The sequence below is a fragment of the Myxocyprinus asiaticus genome, chromosome 28 (genome assembly GCF_019703515.2).
Source record: "Myxocyprinus asiaticus isolate MX2 ecotype Aquarium Trade chromosome 28, UBuf_Myxa_2, whole genome shotgun sequence".
Classification (NCBI taxonomy): Eukaryota; Metazoa; Chordata; class Actinopteri; order Cypriniformes; family Catostomidae; genus Myxocyprinus; species Myxocyprinus asiaticus.
The window spans coordinates 22,182,758-22,201,178 of record NC_059371.1 but is presented as its reverse complement, the minus strand read 5'-3'; the positions used below and the strand labels follow the sequence as shown (position 1 = coordinate 22,201,178).

At 37.9% G+C, this 18,421-nt stretch overlaps 1 protein-coding gene across 1 annotated transcript; it reads right to left on the bottom strand.

Annotated features, from left to right (window-relative positions):
• Positions 1–437: 437 nt before the first annotated feature.
• Positions 438–17,930, bottom strand: LOC127418997 (probable pleckstrin homology domain-containing family N member 1). Its single transcript, XM_051660003.1, has 16 exons — positions 17,724–17,930; positions 15,192–15,282; positions 14,911–15,072; positions 12,668–12,748; positions 12,065–12,155; positions 10,477–10,610; positions 9,890–10,042; positions 7,374–7,454; positions 6,820–6,895; positions 6,469–6,614; positions 6,225–6,371; positions 4,942–5,190; positions 3,792–3,953; positions 3,155–3,376; positions 2,501–2,561; positions 438–1,520 (listed from the first exon to the last, which is right to left on the bottom strand). The coding sequence occupies exons 1-16, from the start codon at positions 17,795–17,797 to the stop codon at positions 1,336–1,338; spliced, it is 2,115 nt and encodes a 704-aa protein (XP_051515963.1). The 5' UTR covers positions 17,798–17,930; the 3' UTR covers positions 438–1,335.
• Positions 17,931–18,421: the final 491 nt, after the last annotated feature.

The following is an 18,421-nucleotide window of genomic DNA, read 5'->3' as shown; positions in this document are numbered from 1 at the left end:
CCCTGCTTTAAATATTTCAGCTTAGGCAGGAAATGAATTCTGTATGAATTGCTGTACCTAAAATAAATCTTGATTGTGTTATTTGAAAGTACTGTTTTACTATTTGTCTGTACACCTTCATGTTAGTAATGCTCATGTTTGGCCACTAGAGAGGGCAGAAGAGACATTTTTATGATGTTTCTGCCAGGTTGAGGTGAGAAAAGCTTACAATTGAGGGTAAATAATTTATATGTATTATAACAGTTAAATAGAGAGGGTCAAGAGCAAAGCAAGTATTTACTAGATTACCTGTCCTATATTACTCAAATGTAATTTTTGACACAGACCATGCACTTCCAATTGTTACCAGCAGGTGGCAACGGAAGGCTGCGAGACAGGCCACACAATAGGCCACCCTTTTAAAGACCTGCTTTTATTTACACAATTTCCAGCACTCGTTCAGTTGAAGGTTGTTTAATTGTCCAGTATTCTTTACAGCATTTGTTACTGTTTAGCCATTCTAATTAGAATGTACAGTTGAAAACTCAACCTGACATGACACAAAGAGTTTAGGCATTCAGGATACATATTTTAATTTAAAAAATATTTTTTGAATAATAAAAAATTGGAAAAATAAACCATATATTTATATTTACAGTGGTATGCTGAAGTTTCATCACAGCTGTATTTTATCACTACTTGTTTGTCTTAATGTGAAAACGGAACAAAAATTACTTTTAAAAGGAATGGCTTTGACCACCACAGAACAAAACGTTCTTCTTTTGATACAACAGACAGTGGAAAACCATATTAAAACAAGTATAAATAAAACAGAATAATTATAATAATAGCTAAACTTTACATTTAAATAAAAATTCAATACAAAATAATATACAGTATTTACATTTGGTAAATGCATATCCTCACAATATCCAAAAGTTAGTAGGACTAACAAAGGACACATAACCAAAAACTCCCAAATGCTACCTTTAGAAAATGGACAACTCTTGGAAACCATTATTTCTTATTTTTAAATTACATAAATGTGTCAATCACATTAATACACCTGTTTCTACCAGATGCATGCGTCATCATCAATAGCAAATCTATTACAGCAGTCTGAAACTATCATCTCAACATTAAATTATATTACATGTGCAAAATATTTTGTATGAGAAAATAGAACCATTGAATACAACTGTGAATATCCCCTGTGAGATCTATTCTTGGGCATGCCAGGCCCCCAGTCAAGGCATGCCCGTTGTGTTTGTGTGTGCATGCGATTGCGTGTGTGTGTGCCTCTGATTAGTCTGCAATGTGTGCAAGTCCGGACGGGCATAAGCCCATTGTTCTCTTTTATGACCATCTCTGCTGTGTTGTCATAGCGCCCAGGCCTTGAGCTCCAAAGTGAGCCAGTGCCCGGTGTGATGAAGTTCCAGGCAGGGGCTGAATCATCCTATTGTCCTGGTCATACTCCCAAATGTTATCATAGTCCATTTCCTGGTCATCTGGTTCTACTGGTTGAAGGTAAGAGTTGTCATCTATGAGAAGCAGGAGAAAATCATTCATTTAGTTCTTCAAATAGTTTGCCATTTTTGTATGCTTACATTTTGTTTTGTCAAATGTGTATTTTGACCAGACATTTGTTATTAAATGTATGATGCAATTCTTCACCCATGAACAAGAACATTGTGTCTTCTGAAGCTGGGATTCAATAATAAACATATTATTTAAATCAGAATTCACACCTTCTTCACAAATGAAGAAGTTAGTAAACCGAGCCATTGAAATACTTAATGCAGAAGATCTAAGTGTATTGGTTGTTGTGTTCATTTGACAGAGATACACTGAGATTTATTGCTGCATCTCCCACATGTCAGCTTTAAATCACCCTCAGTGGTAATTCTGTCCTTTAACTGGTCTTTCCTTCATGTGCCACCTATAGTGCTATCATTTAAAATATCCTGGGCCTGAGCCATATTACACACACATACACAGATGCCCCTTCATCTACACTCTTGTTTCCACCGCCATATCCTGCCTGCCTCTAATGTCTATGCCTGAGCTACCAAACCCCATCAAAGTGTGTGTACTGGAAAAGGTCATTCTAAAAGCATCCTGTTAAATGTGTTGTGTGGCATCAACATGTATGGGAAATTGTCACCATAGATTATTTCCTATGGTGTTGTGTTTAATTCTGAAAAGTGAGAGTGAATATGTATTGCTCTGTGTGGCCTAATTAGACAACAGACAATAAACAAATTCACAAAGAACATACCATAATTATTATTATTACCACCCTAATTAATTTTGATCATTTTAACCAGCTCATAGAACATAATAATGATCTAGGTCATCGTTTTACACTCCAAACAAAATTTGTGCGAACAAAACTGGTCTCACAACTTGCCATGCATACCTAGCAAATCTAGTTCCGGATCTGTGTCCGTGAAATGTGCATATCAATATGTGATTTTGCGGTTGTAAGGCTTCCTAACTTTTGCATGCTGAAAATTCTCACCTGTTGAGTAACTGTAAGACATCTGTGGTGTCTTCATGACAGTGTGACCTGAGAAACCTCTCTGTGAAAGATGAGTGAACATTAAGTTAGTTTTTTCCATTCCATTTTTAAGCGACGTAAATATCAATACTGCAGGTTCTTCGCAGCAGCAGTTCTGTCCATGTTAATTACGCCAGCTTGCTACTTACTGCAGGCACATTTTACATTATTTTTCAGTGTTTTACAAGGTTTCCCACACAGTGGTTTCCAATTACTGACTAGAGATTTTAAAAAATAATTCACATTGAGACACACTGAGACTAGGTTTAGACAGATCTGTGAACCAATTTGAATGATTCATGTAACAAGTTTTACTCAGTCCAAGAGCAATATTTAGCCGATTGAATATTTAGAGCATAAATAGCAAAAATGTATATAGATAGAAAGATTGTGATAAAAATACTAAAAATAATGCAGATGAAACTAAAAATAGTATAGAATAATATAATACAGAAAAAAAAAATTATATAGATAATGTAAATTTAAAAATTCCAATGACATTTACAGTCCTGGAACAAACCATTTTAAAATATCCAGGTTTCCCATGACGGTGGGAACATTGGTTTTAGGACAGGGTGAAAGTTTATTGATTAAAAACTGCTATTGTTCCATTACTTGAGATATGTGGTTGTGTTCTGTCTGTCTGTTGGGTGTGGGCAATATCTTCAGCCTAGAAACAGCCTGGGCACGTAGCTCATCCGACCACTGGCTGCTAGCCATCTGGGGCTCCACAGCTTGGTTGTGCCTGTTTTTCCGCCCAGGTGGAGGAGTGCACAGACGGAAGGAGGGAGGAAGGAGAGGGGGGTACGATTGCTCCATGGAACCTCGAGAAGAGTGCTGTTTAACAGAAAAATATGCAATATGAATATCATTTCTGTGAGATTTGCCTACAATCCAACGTGCGATTTACTGGGAAGCATAGAGCATTAGACTTGATGTATTCACCTGATTTAAAGATTTAGACTTTAATCCCGTTATGTAATTCAGATTTTGGAAACCGAACAAGTGTAAACTTGTAGAAACATGTAGAAATATGCATTTTCTGCATGTGCTTTTAACAAGGGATAGTCCTTCGCATTATTTGCTCAGCAAGCTTTTTCATTATGCATTTGGATCAATCAATTAGTAATGTAGACTGTGGGGAATTTCCATGGCTTTAGCTCATCAAATCAGTGCCTGCTTTCAGGGTGTTTGGTCACCAAAGGCACCGGTGTAAAGTGAGAGAGCAGATCTGATGTCTTGACCCACTTACCGATGCATGTGCAGAGTTCTCCTCAAGAGGGTACATACTGGGGGTGCTGGGGTCGTCGTAAAGCGGTGAGAGGGGTTTGCGGTGGGCAACCAAGTCTGAATGGCGGTGAGGAACTAAGAGCTGGTGTTTGACAGATGACTGTGATGTGCTCCAGCTGTTCGACTGACAAGGACAGGTGAAAAAAATAAAAGTTATATGCATGTTTTCCCCTGGGCAATGTGTAGCTCTTTAACATTTCCCTTTCCCACCAAAGTTTGTAGTTGAATTTAAGTTGTATGCAAATGGTTCAGGTTTTAATTTGCATTGAAAATACCACTTACAAACCCTTCTTGTACTCAAAAGTTTCAAGATATAAACTGTGTTAAAGATTAAATTATTTAAAGGTATGGAGGCCTGGGTAGCTCAGCGAGTAAAGACGCTGTCTACCACCCCTGGAGTCACGAATTCGAATCCAGGGCGTTCTGAGTGACTCCAGCCAGGTCTCCTAAGCAACCAGATTGGCCCGGTTACTTGGGAGGGTAGAGTCACATGGGGTAACCTCCTCATGGTTGCTATAATGTGGTTCTCCCTCTCAGTGGGGCATGTGGTGAGTTGTGCGTGGATGCCACGGAGAATAGCGTGAAGCCTCCACACGCGCTAGGTCTCCGCGGTAACAGGCTCAACAAGCCACATGATAAGATGCACGGATTGACGGTCTCAGACACGGAGGCAACTGAGATTCGTCCTCCGCCACCCAGATTGAGGCAAGTCACTATGCAACCACGAGGACTTAGAGCGCATTGGGAATTGGGCATTCCAAAACTGTAACTTAAAAAATCCAAAATGTGCTTAAAGATGAAGTTTTTAAAATAATTTCTCCTCTCCCAGCTTAATATGCAGAGACAACTAAAAGTAAGCCATTTGTAGGCTGATTTCCCTCATAAACACTGTAACTCCGAGGCACTATCAAAGCATTTCTCTATTTGCTTGAGCATCCTGACCAGCTCAACACTGCAAAACTGGATCGACCAATTGGTGTAAGTTTGAGGTGTGACTAACTGTATGAAAACAGTCATAATTTTTGCAGTTCTGTTTGGAGACAGTGGTGCACACTTCAACATTTAAGTGCTAAAAAACTGAACAAGGTATCAGATCAGGCATGCTCTGCTACCTTGACTAATGGAGCCTTCTCAATACGTTGAATAGGGCCATTGCCGTGCACTGAACTGTATGGTGTGTTGTAGACAGGTGACATGGGCCCTTCGGAGGACAGACAGGATGACTGTGGAGGGGAGGAGTAGTGGAGTGATACAGGTCGGTGGGCAGGTGTGGGTCTGGCATGAGAAGATAAGCTGCTGCTCCTGCTGCCCAGGTGAGCAGAGTACTGCGTGTCTGAAGAGGTGGGTCTGCTTGAAATTAACTGTTCCAACACACACAACACAGAAGCTGATTAAATTGACTGTATGACCTTCAGTCAAACATTCACATCCTTTAACCAGAGAGCAACAAACTCCAACATTATAAAGAGCAAATTGTGCAATGCAGAGAAAAAAGACGCTTAATGTGGACATAATGGTCTGTCTTTGTTAAATAAATTAGAGAGGGAGATAAGTGTCCTAGCACACCATGTGATATTGTGTACAAACATCAACACATGAACATCAACATGTGCCTAAGCTGACTAATAAAGGTGTGTGTGCGCATAAATCTCAAACGTGAACATTTCGAAAGTGCCATTTAAAAAACCCGAAAATGAAATTCTGTCATCATTTACTCACCCATATTGTTCCAAACCAGTATGACTTTCTGTCTTCAGTGGAACACAAAAGGAGATGTTTGGCAGAATGTTAGGGACTGAGTCCTCCAGTCACCATTCACTTTTATTGCATTTGCCTTATAATGAAAGTGAATGGTGACTGAGACTTAACATTCATGTTCCACGGAAGAAAGAAAGTCATATGTGTTTGGAACAAGTTGAGTTTGAGTAAATGTTAAAAGAGTTTTCATTTTTAGGAGAACTATCTCTTCAATACCACACTCTTGACAGGTTAAAATGTATTCAGAGAGATCCCTATAAATATCAAAGAAAAATCCAATGGAGAATTCAAGTGTGTTCTATGTGGTAACAAAGGAAATGGATTGGACACAAGTTAATTATTAACAGTCCAACTGCAACAAAGCTTATCTTTTTCACAACCCCATGTGCTGATCCTCCAAAATAAACATACAAGTCATTCTGATGAATGAATAATGCGGTAGCACCAACAAAGCTACATACTTTAAATCTGTGGGTAACCACTGCCTAACCAAATGTCAGGATATCAAAAAATCAAACTGTCTAGAAATGTTAGAGCAAACCTCTTAGGAAAGCTAGTAATAACACATTGCAGCTGTGTAGATATAATGTTCGCAGCTTAATGTTAACGGGTTAAGACTGTTCGGATATGCACTTACACAGAGGGGCTCGGTGTAACCAGGGGAAATAGGGTTGTCATCGCCACTGGGCACCTGGAGCTCATGGGATCTGCGTTTGTCCTGAGACTGCTTTAGTGGGTCAGCACCTCCACGACTACTACCACTCCACTTGTCAAACTCTGGAGCCTGAAAATAACGGAACAGAGAGTGAACATCTCACCGTATTAACACACATTACCAAAGGCATTCAACACTGCACCAACAATATTGGAGGTTCGCTCACCTGTTTCTGTGTTGGAGTGTAAATGATGTCATAGACGGGGGGAGGAGGGCTGAGGATGGGGACGTCAGCATTTTTTAAATACTGGATCCAGTCATGGAACTCACTCTTGTTGAGACAGGACACTATGATGGGGTTTATTAACTTCCCTAAAAATGAAACAGAGAGGTGTTAGAGTCACATATGCATCTGTGCGTAAACAGGGTACAGGATGAAACAGAAAACAAGCAGAATGAGTCTACACTGAGTGTAGACTCATTCTGCTTGTTTTCTGTTTCAGCATTAGCACATATCAGATCTTTGTCAAGTACTGTAATTTCCTGTAATAAAAAATAGATTTGTCTGTTAACTCACCCTCTATCATGAATGTGTTGGGCTTGATGTCCTGGCAAGGAGTTGTAACTGTTATCATGTTGAGAGGAAGTTTTCCCTGCAAATACATGCAACATTATTCCCTGCCTTGCTAAATGTATTTGTGGAGTGTTGCTTCTGTATTAATTTGTGCATGAAGTTTGAAGGAAGAGATTAAATTAATATTACGAGTTCAATACAAGTTAAGCTCAATCAACAGCATTTGTGGAATAATGTTGATATCCATAAAAATGTATTTTGACTTGTCCCTCCTTTTCCTTTAAAAAAAGCAAAAAGCTGGGTTACAGTGAGGCACTTACAGGTGAATATAAAATTACAAGCTTCACATTTGTGTCTTTAAACCCTCCAAAAATTGGTCCCATTCACTTCCATTGTAAGTGCCTCACTGTAACCTCGATTTTTGTTTCTTTTATTTTTTTAGAAAAGGAGCGACAGGTCAACTGTTTTTTGTGGTAATCAACGTTATGCCACAAATGCTGTCGATTGAGCTTAACTTGTATTGAACCTCAAATATTCCTTTAAAGCTAGGAAATTACCTTGTAAAAGAGGCCATCACTCTCTTCCGACAAAATTATCAGATAGTTGGGGTACATCACCAGTAGCCGGTCATACTGCTCCTGTGAGCAGAAGAGAGGAATTGAATTACAAATTAAGAACAGATGTTCTATGAGCAAACCCTGTTGGAAAATCCATCTTTTTTCAATGTTTTAATTCATTCTTGTATCCCATTTTAAGAAGCAGTGACAGATATATGTTAATTGATTTTCACTTAAAGTGTTACACTGTGGCTCTGTGATGCTATTAAACATTCCTATGCTTGTTTGAACCACCTGAACAGTCTGAAACAGCAACACTGGCTTGACCAATGGTGTGAGTTTGGTGCAAGACCATCTGTTTGTAAAATCGATGTAAGACAGGAATTTTTTTGGAATCTGTTCCATTTGTCTAATGACCATCTTTGACAAGCCAATGACCAACTTAGACCAGATAGAAACGAGCTGAAACAAGTTACCAAAACCCAGTTACCAGCTTTGCCAGCAATATGGTTAAGGTGCGTTCCAAAAGATCTCTATTACTTTGCACAGCAGTGCCTAAAGCACTAATTTCCCGGTGGTCTTGCTTCGACCATGCTTGTGTGTCTTAGCTCTGCTCAGGGTGTGTTCAAAGACAGCTGCTGGGTGAGTCAAGTCAGTGCGTGAGGAAAGTAACTAGTTTACACACCCTGTCCTCTTCGCTTGTCTCACCCTTCAGAAGGACTATCAGTTGCTCACCCTCCCTCCCTCTCTTTCTGGGAAAAGGTATAGATATCTGGCTACACTAAAACCAGATATTTGGTTACATTGCGCTTTCATAGTACGAGCTGGCTTACTTTGTGTTTGTATGCTGTCAGTTCAAGGAGACCTGCTGATACCAGGCAGACTTTGACTAATGAGGAGCTGTGAAAGTGGCTATACCAGCAGAGAGTTGTGTGACCCTGAGTGTAAACTGAGATGCTTTGCTTCTCTCCAGAAAGCTTGGATATGAATTTAGACCCTCCCTCATGCTGAGAGCAAACAGTTAATTCACAGGCTTCTTATAGAGTAAACGTCATTGTCAGTTGTGCAATGCCACAGTGTGTACAATGAGATCACAGCTTGTACAGAAAAGGGGCCTGACACTTCATTGTAATTTATTTCCATCCCTAATCAGAAAAGTGTCACAATGACATAATTGGTTGTTTTTTCAGTGTATAATAAATGTTTAACACTTTACAATAAGGTTGTGTTTGTTAAATACGTGACTGTAAGGGACTGTAGATTATCCTGCTTATTGCACAGCTACTGTACTTAACAAATAAATAATTAACTGGATGTGAAATAATGATTTGAGTTGAAATTACAATATTATTTGAGAAGAGACCACTGATTCTGCAGAAACAGCTGAATTTGCATTGGAGTTCTGTTGGTGTTTATATTGCAATAATGTCTGAATGCTCTTTATCCTGGTTATTATACAACTACTTGCCAAATTAGTAATTAATATACATTAAATTTGAGTTGAACTTATTTTATTAGCTTATTTGTAGAGATCGCAGAGTGATATGAGAATTAGGAAAGATGACTCGCAATACCCGGATAACTGGTCTGATATCACTTCATCCCTAGATGTGCGGTAATTATTCAGAAATATCAGACCGCTGGATGGTGCGATTGACCAATCAGAGTTGAGGATTCCAAAGAGCCACATAATAACATTGGTTAACAATAAAGTTAACACAAAGAAATAATAAACATTACTTTTATAGCACTTCTTAATATTGATTAATGCTGATTTCTACATAAACTAATACATTTTTTACATTAAAAATTGCTTACATTAAAATTGATTAATGCAATAAGCACTAACAGGAACACACATTGAATATTTTGATAAATTAACATAAATCAGGATTAATAAATGTTTTTATTTTAAAAAGATACCAAATGCATAAAATAATGTTAGTGAATGGAACCTTATTGTGAAGTGTTACCAATAAAGGTTTACAGTATAAACAGTAATCATTTTACTGTATATATTTTTTTTTTTCCTGTGAGCTTTCCTTGTAATTTGGGATATGATAATTAAATGTATCATTACAATGTATGACAGACAATAAAAACAGTAGACACTTAACTAATCAGGCTATCCAATTTGCTTACCAATTTGTGAACCATTTCGACCAGTTAATCGAAAAGAACTGGCTCAAAAAACAAAACAAAACGATGTGCTTACAAATGGGACATCACTATGTCTTGCAACCAAGTTTTACTCTACACAAGCTCAACACAAGAGCAATATCTAGGTGATGAAATATTTTAGAGCTGAACAAAACTAGAAAATATATATATATATATATATATATATATATATATTCAATAGAATTTTGTATGACTTTCAAAATGTTTGTTAATTTACGTAACTTTCCCCCCAAAACATTTTTAAGTACACCAAAATAATTTAAGAAATCACATTTCCTCTAACGTCTGTCAAAGCACATTTGAGGACTGGTGAGAACATCCTATAGAGGTCTTACCTGACAGGGCATGTGCTGCAGTCTGACTTTCGTGACATATGTGATGGGCCCAAAACTCTCCCGTTCAGAGCCCTCCCACTCGTATATGGGCTCTTTACTGATGGAGTTCCTCAACTCTTCCTTTCCCACTGGGGTCTCCTCCGAGCACTGCACCTTTGAAGAGACAGTAATGAGTTAAAATCACTGTTCAAAAGAGAGATTTGCTTAATTGGCTTTATGTGTGTTGTCTCGATAAGTGAGTGTCATCGCTATTGGATATTTTATTGAAATGCATTGCTTATTCGATAAAAAGAAGTCTCTATTAATTATGGAATGTAGATGTTTTGCTTAGCCACCTCACTTATTGCAATAGTATGATGTGTCAACAGGAAAGATAACATGTCTTTTAAAATCCAACTCAAAGGTGACCACAATAGAAGCCACTTCCTAATGAAATCCTTAATGGAGGGCAATGACTAGCATTAGTCACCCTGACCTGACTCTAAACACCTACTCTCTCAATGTGTCCAATTTAAATACAAGTATATACTCAGGTTTACCATCCAGCAAATACAGGTCAGGCAGACAAGAGGATGATTTTGCTGTACCTTGATTCTTGTGTTTGTTTCTTGGACGATTGCACTGCCTCCGTTGGCCTCAATTTGTTCCTTCAGAAGGCCAAACCAGTTGTTTATCTCCTCCTTTGTTGAGCAGTAGACGATGATAGGGTTCAGGCTGACCCCTGAAAAGGTTAAAGACAATGGGGCAGAGGTTAGGTCAGATGCCTGCATGGGCAATGACCATCTGGATCTCTTTAAGAGCTTGCAACAGGTTGCTGAATATGTTTGAGTATGTTATGCAAAAAAAAGTATTTAAGTATGGTGAAACAAAACGTGTTCGTCTGGATAGCGTTAAGACTTGGTCTGTTTTATGTCAAAACGTCATTGTTGGGTCTTGTGACAGTTCTGACCCTGAGTGCAGATAATCAGCTTCAAGAGCTCTTGACATTGCAACATGCCATACATTTGCAGTAAACCAGTCGTCTCTCCTAGAGAATAGCCATTCTGAAAGAATGCACCGAACCTGAAATCTCTCTTTTATCAGCACCGCATTCCAGATTTTATCAGCAGTAATATCAGCCATGCAGACCTGCCCTGCACAGTCATTTCCAGTAAGGTGTGATGTGTTTTTAGTAAAAGCATGCATATGTGTGTATGGTTTGGCCATTTTCTCCCAAAATACATAGATGTTAGGTCTCTTTACAATGACTATATGGTTGCTAGATTCCCAAATCTCTGAATTTTTTTAAATATATGACTTTCTCTTCCATCCACAGTAATCTGAAAGAGGTTTATAAGGTCATAACAGACATCATCTCTCCAACTGAAAATAGTGGATTCTATCTGATGGGATTTGTGTCAAATAAGGGGTTTTATTTTTAATAATTTGAAGAGTTGGACTTAATGTCACATAATGGTTAAGCTTTAATCCTGATTAACTGAATCACAGCCAGATTGACTCATGAGTTTGTTCGAATACCTTACGGAAAAACTAAGCGTTGTTTTGAAACATTTTGTCGATTGCTCAGCATGACAAACCAATATAGTAAACACGTGTATGTTCCTATGTGATAAAGTCTCATAAACGTTTTATAAGGCTCATTCAAGTCCAGTGCATTGGAATGTGATGTACTTTAACCATGAAAGAGAAATGAAGAGGGAAACAGCCCTCATAGCTCTGCTGCTGAGCGAGATCAGGCACACCTGTCGTATAACAAGGGGGCCTTGAGGGACAATTTCACCCTCCTCTGACTAGTGGCAAATGGAGGAGGGTCTAGTTAGTCTTGGATTAGTTTTAGTACTTGTGAACCTCTGGAATGTCTGAGCATGGGAAGTGATTTTGGTCATAGTGTGGCTTTACAATACACGCCTCACCCATATTTGGTTTTCTCATTAGTTGAGAGTCATTTCACAAGAGAGTCAAAAACATGAGTTGTTCCCTGTATATCTCCAGTATTTAAGAAATGGACAATAAAAACTTTTTAACTTTAAGAGTAACAAAAAGCTTCAGACTGAGCAATTATATGTATTAAACTGTATCTCTCACAATGTCCTATTGCTTTATCTTGCATTATTTTCATTATTTCTTTCACTTGTTTTCCTGCTCGAACACCCCTGAATTATCAAGCACACTCACCGTTTATCTGAAATGCAAATTCCTGTGGATCGCCAAAGCTGTTCCTGTTCTTCACCTTACAAATAGTGAGCTCTTTGAGTGGAAGTGTGCCCTGTATTATTAAAACATATAATAGTTAGTTTAGTCTGAATTTATTGTAATAAGTGAACATTTATATTCTGTTAAAAAGCAATGATCCGGTTTAGACTTCGAACTTCTGTGACCTATAGTGATTGGTACTTTGACACATTCATTATTGCACAACACCCATCCATTGATAATCAACTTTTCTTACCAAGCCACCTCCCATTGATGCAAATGATATCATAGACATAATACATCCTGATTAATACAGGTCAGTGTAGAAAGAGACTGATTTTACAGTTCAATACAACTATTTTGCTATTTATAGATGACAATTTTTTTTATCAAGCCCCAAAACCTTGTAATTTTCACCTCTGTTACCACATATCGCAAAAGTCACTCAACTGCGGTTCATGCCTAAGGCAAAGACTGATGCATGGCCATATATGGACCTCTTTTACATTTCAGCCTGAGGTATGCATTGTTTATTGTGTTTATTGTGAAGAAAATTAATAGGACTTGCGCAAAGGTGTCTTTTACCTGGTATGTGAGTCCAGTTGTGTTGTTGGAGACAAAATGAAGGTGTGTTTGGAACAGGTCCAGGTAGCAGTCATGCACATCCTTCAAGAAAAGAAACATATTGTTAGTATTGACACACAGTCACAGGGATCATTCTGTGGTAATGCTGGCTGAACCTTATGGTTCCGCATTGTAGACTTTTATTCAATAACATCATCTAATATTTTTTTTTTTATCTCTCACCAGCTCCCTCACTAAGTCTGAATAGCAAAACAATTTTCAAAGGTCACATTGACAGCAGGAGTTTAAAGAACCTCAAACTGACAAAAACAAGAGTTAAGATAAAACAACATTTCACACAGACAAACCTCTGGTCTACCGACTTCACTACTGGCATGCATTGTTCTTTCATTATGGAGACTGTACAGAGAAGAATGGGTGGCATTAAGTACCAACAATCCTCAAGCAAGCCTAAGCAGGTCTGCTGGTCTTACCTGGTTTTCCACCCCGGTCAGGCTGGTCTGTTAGCTGGCTTTAGATGGGTTTTAGGCACCTGTCAGTTGGTCAAGCTGGGAGACCAGCTTGCTAACCAGCTAAATCACCTAAGCACCAACAGCTTGGCTGGGAGACTGGCTAAACCAGCTGAAGACCACTTTTGCCAGGCTGGGAAACTAGCTAAACCAGCAAACACATTTTAATAAAACCATGGATTAAATTTGGCTGTTCTATTCAAATTCCTGGTATTAATTAGGTTGGCTTGAAAAAGCCAACATATTGTTATTCTACATATTTAAATATTAATTGTAACTCCTCATAGAGCTTTCAAGCTACAGCCATAAAACTTGGCTCAGTCCTTTAAACTGTTCTGACTAATTGTGCTGTGTCTTTTCTAACTGATCGGACTTAGAGTTTTCCTGTAGCGGGCGACTGAAAATCCCATTAATCCCTAAAATCCCATTTGTATGTCTGATTGTTTTTCTGTCTGTCAATCGTCTGACCGTTTGGCCTGTAAAACCTTGACATTTTTAAAGCTATGTTAAACATTCAGACAAAGCTTTGGCAAGCCAAAATTGACAAATTTGATCTATCCAGTTGTTGAATGCTCCTGTATAAACCATGTCTCTATGTGCATATTTTCCAAGCAGTGCGTGTTTGCTCTAAGGACTCTGAGCTTAGTTTTAAGCCTCTGACATTGATTTATCATGGACAGATCATTTCTTTTCTTTTAATCCAAGCCTCTACTTTACCACAGGTTACAGAACATGCCATTGACACAAATACTGTTAGGTAACATTTCCTCTCTACTGTAATACCACCAACATACTGTGTTACCCTTTAACCTCATCCTGGTATTTTTTCATCATGTAGTGTTTTTTTTTTTTTCCTTCATGTTCACACTCATTTGTTTCCCAGTATTACTGGTAACAAACAGAAAGAGATTCCCACGCTTCAGAGCCAGTGTGTAATCTATCGGTGGTTTGATCAGTGTGCTCATGCCCCAGGAAATCTCAGCAACTCAGCCATTTCACAACACCACACATCCCAGCATGTTCTGACAAGGTCTCAACTCCTCAAACTTAGTTCCATCAATTAATCAGCAAACACACATATACGTCATTCCCGCTGAGTTTCATACAACCGCTATAATCTGATATCCTGTACCATCCACCTGTTTGTTGTATGTTAGCTCATGAAGGATGAGTAAGTCACTATGTCACTGCTGCTCAGACCACCTTAATCATCTCGTAAAATATAATTGCCATTTTGAGAGGTTTATTGAATGATTATTCCTGACATTTCCAGACATCTATGAGGGTCCAAAAGACTACTAATTATTTTTTTTATTTTGTTTTAAATCATTACATGAATTTTACAATTTACATACATTTCAGAATTCAACCCCCCCCCCCCCCCCCCTTTGCTTATTGACAACATGCGCTGAAGCCAGCATGGACTTCACAAGTTGGTGCAAAACCCAATGCATGATCTGAGAATGTTCCATAAATCCTTTTGTGTGCTTCAGTGGAATCAAGGAAATCTGACATTTAGTACAATGAATAATCATATACAATGTCACAAATCTGAATATTTGATTAGTGCATTAGAAATAGTGCAGAAAAATTCATTTTATAGCATTCCTTGTATGTAATTTTTTTTTAAATCTCTGTTTATTTTCAGATTCCATCTCATAATTTCAATGTGGTCTCAAATTTTTGGATTCCATGGTATGTTAATGTTTTGGAGATTGAGTGAATGTTTCTTACCTGGCAGTGCAGGAAACGGAAGCGGACTTTGGAACTGTGAATCATTCTGCCGTAGTTCTTCACATTAATGCTGCTCTTTTTCCAGCCACTTACTGGGTCATATGGAAATGGAGGGTCCCATTTTATATTCTCGATTGTCTGAAGATCTTTGAGTGACATTTCCTGTATCAACACAGTGTAAAAAGTTAGTTCTTATTCCCAATCCTGTCCACACTTTGCAAAAAAAATACTTTATGACTTATACATCTGCATGCTGCTTATGCATGTGTAAAATGCCTCACCTTTCTGGGGGTGACGGTGCAGAGAATGTTGATGATGCTATTGGACTTCTCTTGCCCTTCCTGTGGGTACTTTTTCCGGAACAAGCGGCTGCTGCTCAGAAGACAGAGACACTACTTATTCAAGTATTCTTTTGATAAGAACTCTTCTAGAGGTTATGAGATAAGAAAAGCTGAATGTGGGGCTATCTTGACTCAGAATGATCAGTTAATTGCACTAGCCTGAGTCAAGTTGTCTGACAAGAGTCAGATGTTTGGTGTCTCACACAAATGATTACAGCAGCATTGTATAGGTCCGTTCTTTCTCAGTCCCCCTAGCTTGCGCTAGTCGACATATCAGTTTTACATCTCTGTCTATGCACCATTTAAAGAGAAGGAACAATAAAGCTTATGTTACAGACTATAATGCTCAGCTCATGAAATGTATTTTGTTACCCATGACCCCCATTTATAATCATTAGTGTCAGATCTATATAATGAAGTCTTTTCTGCACAGCGATAAGTTAAGGAAGTATCAGAGAGAGAGACATCCTCAGTGACTCTCGTGGTTTTTTTTTTCTCTCTCTCTTTGTCAGTCTGTCTCTGCTTTGAATGCAATTACCATAAAAACAGTGGGTTAATTTATGCAGACAATAATGGGAAGTATCAGTGATTTGCAAGGGCTCAGTGATGAAAATGTTTGGCATCTGGAGAATTCATTCGTGAGAGGAATGCAGGTTTGTTACACTCAGAACGTGCTCATAAAAGTTCTGGAAGTTTAACAGTGGCATATAAAGTGCAACTTTGGAAATAAAGAAACTTTATGTAATAATGCAAGTAACACTGTTCTGACAAGCAGTTTGTATACCACTGTAGTATAAAAAATGTTTAAAAAAATGATTGTAAACCTGGCAGCTGTGATTGCCAGAAGATTTGCATTTCCATTTTGGTGTAATTTTGGTGATTAGATATTTTTCATACTTTTTAATATTAAAAATAATGTTTTTTATATAAAAGTTTACAGTGAAGTTACAGGTATTGTCTTTTTGAATATATCATTTACACTCCAAAAAATAATATTTCAGTCTATTTCTTAAACAAAATGTACATTTTATGAATTAAGCATGATGTAAAGTATTTAATTCAGCTTAAATACATCACATTTATGCTTTATGTAGATTATTTAAAGATTATCCAATTCTGTTTGAGGGACATTTGTCATACATTTTAAATTAATGAAATATAGCCAATTAACATGTTTTTGCTGTTGCAAATTTTGCAATCATGCATTTTCGTTAAAACTGCAAATACGTTTTTAGTTCTAGAGTGTGTTGAGAGTGTGGCACAAACAGTTTTCTTTGGACAGACACTTTTTGTTTTTCCTTTAAAAAATGCACCCACTCAACAAACTTATTTTAAATCTGATAGATGTCTTGGGTTTTAGTGTGGCTGTTAAAAGCACCAAGCCTGGCTACATGAACTCTGATCTGATCTGTTCGCAATAAAAACAAAGGCTTTTTATGGTCTGTGACTCTGAACCCTTACTGAGCCCAACAACTTACTTTCAGAGTATGTATTCAAACCAGACACAACAGATACAACAAACTGATTTAAAGTAGGCCAACTGCCTACTTTATTGACAAATCCTCAGTAGAGTTCTCTAAATTGGATAGCAGCAATTTACACGGATCGCTGTCACTTGCATACACTAGTATTGCAAGCATAATAGCATTGATGTCTGCGTAGGATAAACCCAATTCTCTCAAAAACCAGAAGAAACCTGAGAACTCTTCCTTGCCCCAAAGGCTATACTGGAAATAGATGTGCCTTAACTTCATTACACTGGTGAATTCTATAAGCAGATGAGTGTATCAGACTGTGAACCGAGATTATGACACTGAGCTAAAGAGATTTACAGACAGCATCATTACAACACTGAATTCAAAACATCAGCCCGTGTTCAACCTGTCAGTTTTGCCCTAATCTTGTCATTTGGATTCTGAAGATTCTTAAAATCCTAAAACAAGAACTTCTGGCATCTTTTCTATCCAATATTAAACTCACACATCTGAAACATCATAACCTTTACATGACATCCTTCTAGTATGAAAAATACTTTTGATAACAGATGCCAAACTTAATATAGGTAAACTCGGAAACTTTCTTATCTGCCACTGTTATTTTTCAAATTTGATCCAAATAGTTACATTCATGTAATTTCATATTATTTTAGAATGAACCACTGGAGTAGTTTATCACTTTAACAATGGACATATCCATTGTTTTATCATTTAAACCTACAATTTTTATGTTTGTTTGTTTTTTAAATGTTTGTGAAATGTTTTGCTTGAAAACTGCTATTGTGCTAACTTTCTTCAAAATAAAATGACCTTTTGTCTGATTTGTTTAGGCATTCACACATTTGTAAGTGTCCAAATACTTTTTGGGGCCACTGAACACATAATAATAGATGATTAAGCTTTACCAGTTGCCCAACTTTACCTACAGTATATTCAGCCTAGCTCAAGTTTTAAGGCAGTTTCACATGTTTCTTACCTGTTCCTGCGAATGAAGCTCTTGCTAGAGAATCTGAAGTTGTGTTGGGGGACGCATGACATACTACTCCCCATGTTGATTCTGGGAAAGTGTGCGTGTCTCCTTGATGAGTGCAAATGTATCTGCCTGCAAGATCTAAATTTCAGTGATCCCTGTTGTAATCCAACCTCCGCTGAGTGAGTGAGTGAGTGAGTGAACCCTCTTGGTGAGACTGGTACTGAACTAGCAGACAGCCAAGAGGGGAGTGTATGAGAGAGGAGTGTGTCAGTGGGTGGGGACTGAGTGAGGTGGGTAAAAGGGGAGGATGGGAGGTGGTAAAGCAATGAAGTTCACACCTTCAGCATGAGATCCCCTCACTAAATAAATCCTAAATAACAAAGGGGGACGTGTAATTTTTCACACCTTATAGTAGGCAAATGGCACTGATTGGAATGTTTGAACACAGTGATGAAAGAGTATTAAGGTCTGAATGGAGCCTGCTGGTGTCACTTTAAATGGTCACACGATACATGTCTGGGCATGAACATGTTCTGATTACTTGTGGGTGATGCTATTTGTTAGCACCCAAAATAATGAATGTACTTAAGATGGCTGGAAGGTCATATTCTTTTTACTGAAAAAATACTAACCCTAGTTAAAAATTCTAATGGAATATGTACAGGATTGCTATTGGAATTTCTATCATAATTGGGAGCCAT